At 32.0% G+C, this 10,416-nt stretch overlaps 1 protein-coding gene across 1 annotated transcript; it reads left to right on the forward strand.

The window, feature by feature from the left end:
• Nucleotides 1–9,440: 9,440 nt before the first annotated feature.
• LOC143076813 (mytilin-1-like) lies at nt 9,441–10,166 on the forward strand. The gene has a single exon (XM_076252688.1). It carries the CDS (start codon nt 9,441–9,443, stop codon nt 10,164–10,166), a length of 726 nt encoding a protein of 241 aa, XP_076108803.1.
• The last annotated feature ends 250 nt before the right edge of the window (nt 10,167–10,416 follow it).

The raw sequence follows: 10,416 nt of genomic DNA on the forward strand, positions 1-10,416 counted from the left end.
TGGGATAACTGTCAATCAAATTTTAATATAACATATACTTGTTTTAATAATGCCTGTCTATATTGTTTGCAGAAGTCGATCTTTATAATAGTGCTTAAACTAACGTTAATACAAACAAAGCAAGCAAGCCAACTGAAGTTTTACTCTACAAGCATTAGGAAATTAGCTGTAATGGTACAATTAAAGCCAGGAGCATTTAAGATCGTAAATAAGTTACTACAACCTAAAACACAGCCGTAGTCCGTTTTAAAATCGTTTAATGTGTCATTGTACATTTTTGTAAATAACGTTGTCTTGTCAATATAATTTTTATTTCTTTTATTTAAATGATTATCATATTGCTTGTTCATGTGAACTTAAACACTTAATCGGGAGAGTGTGTGTCCATGTCTGCATGGTCACTGCTTATCAATCGTAATCCTCAACAATTAAGTGAACTTTCGGGAATTATCGCGTGATTTAATAGCTCGGATTTTTAGATTAGATATGCGCCGTTAAATGTGAAACTGATCTTACTAGGATCATTTTTAGAACAAAAGTGCCTTAACCTTTGTTAAGTTATCGCATGCACAGGAGTAACTTACTTAAAAAATACATGATTTCGTCTTTGCCGTTTTACTAAACATACAGTTTTTTAGTAATCACTTTACTGCATATAAGATATATACATGTACCCTCCCCCTCCCCCCCCCGGGCCGAAAAAAAGAACAAACAAAAAACAACAACCAACCAGTACATCATTAGAACCCCAATTTATTCATCGTGGAAATATTGCGCTTAAAAAGAGGGGCAAAAGATGGCAGATATCAGAGGGACATTCAAACTCACAAATCGAAAATAAACTGACATCGCCATGGATAAAAAAGAAATAGAAAGACAGACAAAAAATAGTTCACAGAACACAACATAGGAAACAAGGACTGAGCAACACAAACCCCACCAAAAACTTGGGTGATCTCAATTGTTCCGGAAGGGAAAGCATATCCTCTTCTACATGTGGCACCCGTTGTGTTCTCATATTACCCATAATACCAATTTGATTTGATAGCTTTGTTTTAATTTCTGTTTCAGACGCGAATTATTCAGTTTTTGGTTAAAATGCACACCATTGATTTTTTTTTACAAAAATGTTTTTGAGGAGAATAAAATTATTAACCCGTATGCATAAATTCTTAAAACATAGGAAACATATAGACAATAACTGTTTAGTGTCTTTAAATATCAGCTGTATGTGTGTACGAGGCTAAGACACCGGTGTAATGCGAGCTTTAGCGAGCTAATACTCCTGTTTCGAGCCGAGTACAAATACAACATTTAGTGACACTAAACAGTTATTGTCTTTATCCTGCGTTTAATTCTGTATTTTTTTCGTGTTTTGAAAGACACAAAACTTCACATTTTGTGGCATTTAGTTTCAATTTGAAATCCCTTGCGTCCCGCATAGTAATATTAAAATCACAAATTCAGCTGAAGACGGATTGAAAAAAAAGAATCTCGAATGGTCAACAATAATACATCGCTTAAGGTAAATTATAGTTTATTTTAACATAACAACTAATTTCAGATCTAGATCTAGGTGAGGGCGTGCAAATATTATAATTTCACCGAGGGAACGAAACACACTGCAATATTTGTTTATGCAAAAAAAAAAGAAATAAAAAAAAAACATATACCATATAACATTCCATGGTTCTTATCATAACCAGTAGCATGCTAAAAACCTTTGATTTATTATTTTTACTTTTATTAAATAGGGGTTTCTATCTCAACACAACTACTAAACGCCCAGTCTACAACCAACAGACAGAAAAGTATGATGCTATTTCCGGGTGTAAAACACATGCAGTAACTGTACAAGAAGAAGATGTGGTCAAGAAATCAGTTGGTGGTTTTAGGTACTAAGTTTAATGAAACTTTATATCAATAACTATTATAGTGTTTCATACTGAGTGAGAAATTCAAATTACAAACCAGATATGTTATTTCCAGCAGTCGCTTCAACATGAATATGAGTTTAAGTAGAACGGACATAATAGGTCGAACGGAAAATAAAGCATCAGTATATAAATATGAAGTCTCCATGATTGTTTTCACTAAAATATTAAGAATTGTACTAATAGATTACAAATCCAACGACGCCGCCGGATTAAAATCCCTATTATCTCGTATTCTTCGTGACGGGACATAACATCCATTCTCTTAATGAAAAAAAAATAAATGACTTAGAAACTCCTGTTCTTATATTTATAACATTACCCATCTTTAATATCTTAATGATATCAAGAAAGCCTAACCCTTGAAAAAGTCAGTAGCATCACAAACTCCGTCATGAATTGTGGGTGGTTTCTCTAAGCTGCTCGCTCGCTCCTGAAGGACGCGCTAATCCTGTACCATAAGGGACAGCAATTATGTCGGTCTTTGTGAGTAAAATAATGCGACAAGTCACATCTAGTGATATGCATCAATTGATAATGATTTTTGGCAGAACATGGTGTCTTTATCTACACATATTGTACGTGCATCTTTGAATTAAGTCAAGCAATAAATAACGATATGTATTTAACACTGTAGTTTCATTGAATAGAATTATATAAAACAATATTGAGAGGATCATATTTTTTCAATATTTGTTTCTTTATCTTTAAATCTTTTATTGCCGCAGTCATATTATAAACTTGAATCCAAAAGAACTAATTAAACAATACAACGTTTATTTATTTCAGAAGCCATGCAATGTTTGACCAACCCCGAAGATCTACTGCTAAACGTAAAAGTGCAATCGTGAACCCATATGATGGATTTGCACATGGTGCTCAAGGGATTCGTCAGTACCATAGGAAAGATGAAGAAAAAATCCTTCCTCATAAAAGAGCATGTTATGATATCTAAAAATGTCATTATCTTGAAAATGAGACAATATATCATTTAAACTTTATGAATGCTAGAAATGAATAAAAAAATCAACTTTTAGATTTATTAAATACTTTAATAAATTATTTTGTTTTACAAATTTTACTATGTCTGGTGAATGATCGAACCCAACGGAAGGACTTTCCACACATACATGTATGCTCTTTCTGGCCGTGTTTCCCACTATGGTGCTGGTCTAGTGAACGCTTGCTGTTACATTCCATACAGTTGTAGGACGTATTCCCTTGACATTCTTTGACATGTCTTGTCATTGATTGTCTATAAGCGAAAGCCTTGGTGCATACGGTACATTTAAACGGTTTGTAGTTTAAATGTTTACTGTTGCGATGACCTTCAAAATGTGCGTTATCGTTAAACCGTTGATGGCAAATATCACATTCTATTGGGCGTGAACTAGCATGGTCTCTTAAATGACGACTTAGGCCTATTCTCGATGTATATTTTTTGCCGCAAACATCGCACATTAAAGGGTTTGAATGTCGTGCTTCGTGTTCGGTCAAAGCCCATCTATCTGAGAATTTCGCTGGGCAATGAGAACAAATCAGTTGATCCCCGTGTCTTCTCATGTGGCGTGTTAGACATCTTCTTTGAACAATTTTAGAACAGATGTCGCACTGAGCTTTAGTTCTTTTTGGCAAACCCTGTTGATCTTCGTTATTGTTTTCATCTAATTTGTCATCATTTTTATTGAGTGAAACCACTGTTTCTTCAATTAAATCAGTATCACCAACAGCTTCAAATGACCCGTCTAAAGGAGCAATAGATGCAATTGCCTCTGAAAAATTGTATGAGTCCAATTCAATGCATTTGTGTAAAATTTGGAGCCTTATCGTGTAAATAAATAATAAAAAAAAACAATTATGAATTTGGCTGCGTTGTTTTTATGCTAAACATATTTAGTAACACAAATTGAAAAGAAGTTATAAACTACGAAATCATGAAAATATAACTTTTCAACACAGACACCAAACAGGCATTCATAAATGCTAACTATTGTGAAAGGAAGGGTTTTACACATTTAATTGCAAAAACATGTTTACTGAATTCCGAAGTTGCGACTCACCAAAAAAGTATAGAACCTAGTGACGCGGCAAGTTGTCCTATGTAATACCTTGCTGTTTAACGCTATACTTAGAATAGTTTGATGGTTTCAGATCTCTGGCTGTCTCTGTTCAATTTATTAACCTATTTTATAGAAACAAGCAGATATAGAGTTTGGCCTATTTAACTCATCCTATTGTTGAAGAATTCATGTTTGTGTTGTTCGTTTGCTGTCTCATATATGTATTTTCCACGTCATCTTACATTTGATATTACCTTGTAAATTTAAAATCAAATGATAAACGGCAAATATAGATAGCATAAAAATATCATTGAATGTTCTAAGAAGTTCAAATGAAGTGTACTTGTGATATATATCAACAAACTTACCATCTGTTTCATCTTCGTCCATCTTATTATGCGTTCTGTCCTATTACAAACGATGATTTCTTGTCTAGCCAGGTCAAAATTAAGGTCGTACACAGTTTAAATGTACATGTAGCGGACAATATAACACGTGTTTCTTTGAATTTCAATCCTTTTTTTCAATCACATTTAATAATATACCACCGCATACTTAAAACTAGATAGCAGGAGTTTTTTTTCAGAAAGTATAGAAACTATATTACATAAAAAGTAAAATATTTGAAATAATTTAATGATACTATTCACGATGCATTTATACAATATTACAAAGATTTTTATTGATTCCTAATAATAATTGATAAACTTGAACATTATATCGGCTTAAATCCAAAATTGGAAATGTGATCTTTCATATTTTGAATTCGAACTTTGAAAGTACTTTTTATTGTAATTTCACCTATTATAGTTTTAAAACCAATAAGTTCTAAAACTGTTGTACATGTGACGCGTAACTATTCGGTTTCGTACATGGTTGAAGACTTATTGATGTCCTCTTAATATCTTTTAATTAGTTTTGTAGTTGGGTTACATGGACCTATAACCTAACATCTCCTTTTATTCATCATAAACTGGTTCAAAATTTAAAATAAAAAAACCCCATTAAATGTATAGTTTTCTAGAAAAGAAAATGAAAATGAAAAACAAGAATTACTTTTGACTGGCTGCCACTTTTGAGTAGAAGTCTTTAGCTATTTGACTAGTGATGCCGCTCATGATATCCCCGGTAGAGTCAAGTATGGACATATGGAGAAAAGATTGCATGTGAAACAGAAGCAACGCTTTGTCTTTTTTTTTTTGTAAAATTATATCGAAAGCTACTTTAAACATGTTAAAAGAGCAGTAACTTTTCAATTTATATTGTAGAAAACTTACGAAAAGTAACATGACATGTTTAACTTTCGCTTTGACGATTACACCCACTAAATTTGGTTAAACAGGCTTTTTTTCTTCTCAGGCAGTTAATATATAGTGTAACTTCGTTCAATAACAGGCGCTATCAATAAAATTTTGAGTATTAAAGTGAAACACATATATATTTATTTCTATCTAAACCATGACAATCTTGACCAAAACCATGACGAATTTCTAGACTCTTAACCGAACCATGTCAATCGCTTAACCAAACCATAGCAATTCCGATATCTTGCTTATTCTGCGTTAATTTCGTGAAACAACAATTCCAATATAGATCGTTTGACCCCCAATACAGATTCAAGCATCTTATATGCTTTTTATCTGCTCGTGTGAATAGAACTGAGACAATAGTTTAGGGAAGCAACATAAATTAACCATGTCAAACTTATCCAAACTATGACAAAATCACTGTACTAAACGCTCCTCGATATGACGACCTTACTACCCGTGGTTCAGTAGCTGTCAAAATTCTTATTCTATTTTGATGAACACATTTTAGTATTGTATTTTTTCGTTATAACTACTATTTCGTCCGGAAAATAAGTGAAATACTTGCCACTGTACGTTAAATAAGAAAACGTAACAAAATAAGCTTAAAATCAATTCACAAAGCTATCATACATTATAAAATAAAAAGAATATATGCTAATGTGTTGCTATTATAAGTATTTTTTCGAAGTTATATGTTTTAATATCAATTTTGAATAAGTACCTGTGTGTCGTAAGTATAACGGTGTCGTTCAATTTTTATTCAGTAGGGGTTACGGGGTTAGGACCAACTTTTTTTTTTACAATCAATGCCTTTGAAATGGTAATTGGTAATATGATTGGAACTTCAATTTATCCTGAGTTGGAACCCACTTTAAAAAAAAATGCTGGATCCGCCCATGAATATTTCCTTATTTCATCATAGATACTTGTATTTAATAAGACTATCCTTGAATTATCCTGGATTTCCGACTTAACATGACGTAAAATTGAGAATGGAAATGAGGAATGTGTCAAAGAGACAACAACCCGACTAAAGAGTCGAAAACAGCCGAAAGCCACCAATGGGTCTTCAGCACATAGAGAAAATCCCTCACCCGGAGACGTGCTTAAGTTTGCCTCTAAACAAAAATATGTACTAGTTCAGTTACCTTGGACATCCAGCTTAATCCGAAAATTATAAATAAACATATTAAAATTTAGGCAATTAATAAGTTTGCTATAACAATTTTGTCAACGATTAAATCTATCTGAAACAAGTGTACAACAATTAGCAATTTCTGATTTATTACTAAACAAAATCGTAAATCATCGATGTTGAACGTGATTAAACTGTTACATTAACACGATTTTATTTTGACTGTTCAAACAACAGAAAAGTTCCCGATTGTGAAATAGATAACGACTTGTTATTTTTCAACCCAGATGTGAAACTTCAAAGAGTGAAGGTGTGATAGACGGATGCTAAAAATCAACATGTAAATTATATGGACGAGTAATAAAAAGGTGTTACATGTATGAAGTTATTCTGTAAACTGTTATCAATTAGCGAGATTCCGATCAAAGCTTTGTATTTGCAATCTTCGAAGAACGCAAAAAAAAAAATGCAAAAATAAAGAGTGATATTATAAATGTCAAAGTTCAAAAAGTTTATTTTAACATATTTCTATTTCCAAGCCAATGGTCACTTACTCACATTTAACATAAAAACACATATGTTTTAAATATTTCTTAACAATATATTGTTTTTAATATTTGGTCTTTATTCTACTTTTCAAGACATTTCCAATATTTGCATATATAATTATATATATATTTAAATATTCAAGGCAGTTTTATTTCTTTTTCAATAACTTTTAGAATGATTCCCTTCTCTTATTTCTAGTTAATTTTCTGTATTTTATAAACGTCTTTTTTATGTGCGTTAGATATATTTTCTAATTAAATCAACCGTTTAATTGTGTTGAGTCATTTAGGTAAACAGAAAACACAATATAATAAATGATTATTTTCTTCTTGCTACATTATGTAAGTATAATATTTGTGAGCGTAATTCGTCCTGAACATTCATGATATATCTGCCACTGGACTTCAAGAAACGAACAACCAATCATTACTAGCTAGTGTTTGCACTTGAATAAAAAATAAAAACAAATACACTGTACATGCATATGATAGCGGACTATGCGTGCACTTACAGATAAATTGACTGACTTTGGAAGTACTAGGTTATTTTGAAAAAGGTTAAATATACGGATCATACGCTAATGTAAAAGACGGGAAATGATTACACTAAAGTCATCGAATAAAATGTTTTCCCTCCGTGAAACGAAATAAGAATATTTTTTATCTATTTTTTGGAAAAACTTAATGGGCGTTAGTTTTAAAATAATTTACAAACACGAACATGACGAATAGGGTCGTTCATTTCTTTAATAAAGAAAACTATGCAAATGACGTGGATAACGAAAAAGATTGACACACACACATGTTTTGAAAGCATAATATAATATATTCTATTTATTTTAACCAGGGATAGCGACTGCCACTAAATTATGTTTCTGAGATACTCCTTAAATTTTCACGTCTTTTACGATGTACATCTCACTAACTTATATGAAAATAAGTAGAAAAAAATGACAACTTTAATAATAAATATGAATAATAAAATAAAGAATGTTTCCATCCTATTTTTTTAAGAAGAGAAGGTATTTTGATATTTAAATTGATCTTGTTTGCCTTTCATAATTTAATTTTTATTTTTATTTTACTATTTATCTATTCATTTCAGAGCTATCATTTTTATTTTAAATGCAATAACGAAGTAATGTAATGAATTCTATTCATAAATAAACAATGAGTAGTACACTATATCGATTAACTTTGGTATATTTATTCGTTTCATTTGGAAATTTGAAAACTAGCATAATCGCCAAAAAACCAATCAGGTGAAATAGTATCGTTTCTGAACGAAACAATGTTTGTTTACACGGAATATATTGATCGTTTCGTTCGTTTCGTTCACACACGACTTTGAGCGGAAAAACACGAGTTGACTTTAATAAACGAAATGAGTGGAGATACACGATTCTGACTGATTTAACTCGTTCGTTCTCATTTCATTCCATTCGCGTGTTCGTTCCGTGTTCGTTCCGTGTAAGAGGGAACGTTTAATGGTTTAGTAGCTGTAGCCTCTGATTTCCAGGGCTAATAGCTTATCTTGAACTTCCCCTTTTCATATATGGTCTGCCACCTCAAACATATTCGGCGATCATCATATAACATTTTCAAAGACACATATGCATTTTTATCAGTTAATTTTAGTTCATAGATCTACATGTATCACAAATTGCATTTCATATAATAGTACATATATCATATCACAAATTGCATTTCATATAATAGTACATATATCATATTACAAAATGCATTTCATATAATAGTACATATATCATATCTGTTAATAAATGCTGTGGCCATTTCCTGCCAATAACAATCTTGTTATTTTTTATGAGCATCTAAGATAATTGTTTTAGTTGCTTTTTACAATGTTTAGTACCGTCTGGTTTGCAGTTGTTATCAAATGCTCGTAGTCCTTTTCAATGTATGTTGGTGGTTGTTTTTTGTAGCAATTCAGTGTTTATGTTGTTCCGTTGTTTTCCTGTTACAGTTGATGTGTTTCCTTCGGTTTTGGTTTCTGCACCGGATTTGTTTTCGTTTAATCGATTTATGACTGTTGAACAGCCGTATACTACTGTTGCCTTTATTTTCTTCTAATGAAAAACTTGTAGAAAACAATTTTATATTGATATAATTGAAAGTAGATAGAAACAAGAGTTTACAACAGAAATAAACCATGTAAGATATTTTGTAAAGCTTATTTCCATATCAAGATTGACAATTCTACCTGATATTCACCAAATAATTATTCTAATGCTTATTGCAAATTACAATTCGTTTTGGATACCTATAAATGTCCGACTACCGTTTTCAAAATTCCGTACAAATAAGATTACATTGTATTAACCATTTTTCTGATTCACCAGCAACTAAACAAAAACACAAAAATAATTATACACAGATTTATAACTTAATTATAATCTTTATTTGAATTTTTAATTTGCAGAAATTATTAAGAGATGATTGCCGTATATTGTTGGTTAGTCATTGTATTGGGGACCTCTGGAACAGCATTGGTAAACGACAATGATTCAAACAAGCTTCAAAATGCAAAAACTATTATTGCTATTGCAGACAAATTAATTGAATTTCACGATCATACTACTGAATGTGTAGGGGAAATGATGTGTTTACTTGCTGCATTACCAGAATCTAAATGGAATCAAAGGTTGAACAACCCTTTAGGTCTACTAACCAAAATTGCAACTGACAACGGACAAGACGATGGCAGCTTGTTATATGCAGAAGCCAGGAAATTATTAGCTGACTATCCGAATATTGGACATGTTTTAAATGGAGCTACAAATGGACACTCCGCGAAAGATAGTGATGTCTGTGAATCAATGTACTCCAAATGCCCATATGAGCCAAGAGACTTGCTGGAAACTGTCAACGATTTGGGGGATATTACCACACTATTGTCCAAGAATGTGTTTGGGAAAGTCATCGCAGATGCAATTGAACTTAACAACACACAGGTTGGAACAAATGATAGACAAAAGAGATCGTGTGACAACAAAGCACTGAAAGACAGTTGCTCTACACTTGCAGTTACGTGTGGTTTATCGTCTGCAGGATGTGCGATTTGTGGCCTTTTTACATTTGGATTATGTCTATTTGGCTGTGCTGAACCAACCGTTGGTGTGTGTGAATCAGCCTTTGCTGGTTGCACTGCATGTACGTAATAGAGAAACATTAGTGAGTCACCGAGATGAATGAAAAATATTATCTACGTATTCGTGATGTTCCTTGTCTGTGCAATTTTAACTCTACATTAAAGATCAGAATGCATGTTCAATTTTTAGTATTATTCGATGAATAAAACAAGTATTAAAAGTAAATTAGCATTGTGATGATTACATTTTCTACTTAAACGCTTTATAATCTATGATAATTATCTGACGCCAGAACTTATTAAATGTTAGCTTGAAGGAT

This window comes from Mytilus galloprovincialis, chromosome 5 (genome assembly GCF_965363235.1).
Source record: "Mytilus galloprovincialis chromosome 5, xbMytGall1.hap1.1, whole genome shotgun sequence".
NCBI lineage: Eukaryota > Metazoa > Mollusca > Bivalvia > Mytilida > Mytilidae > Mytilus > Mytilus galloprovincialis.

Bases quoted from the DNA above. Each gene is read 5' to 3' on its own strand.
- LOC143076813 (XM_076252688.1), top strand. From the start codon at position 9,441: ATGATTGCCGTATATTGTTGGTTAGTCATTGTATTGGGGACCTCTGGA.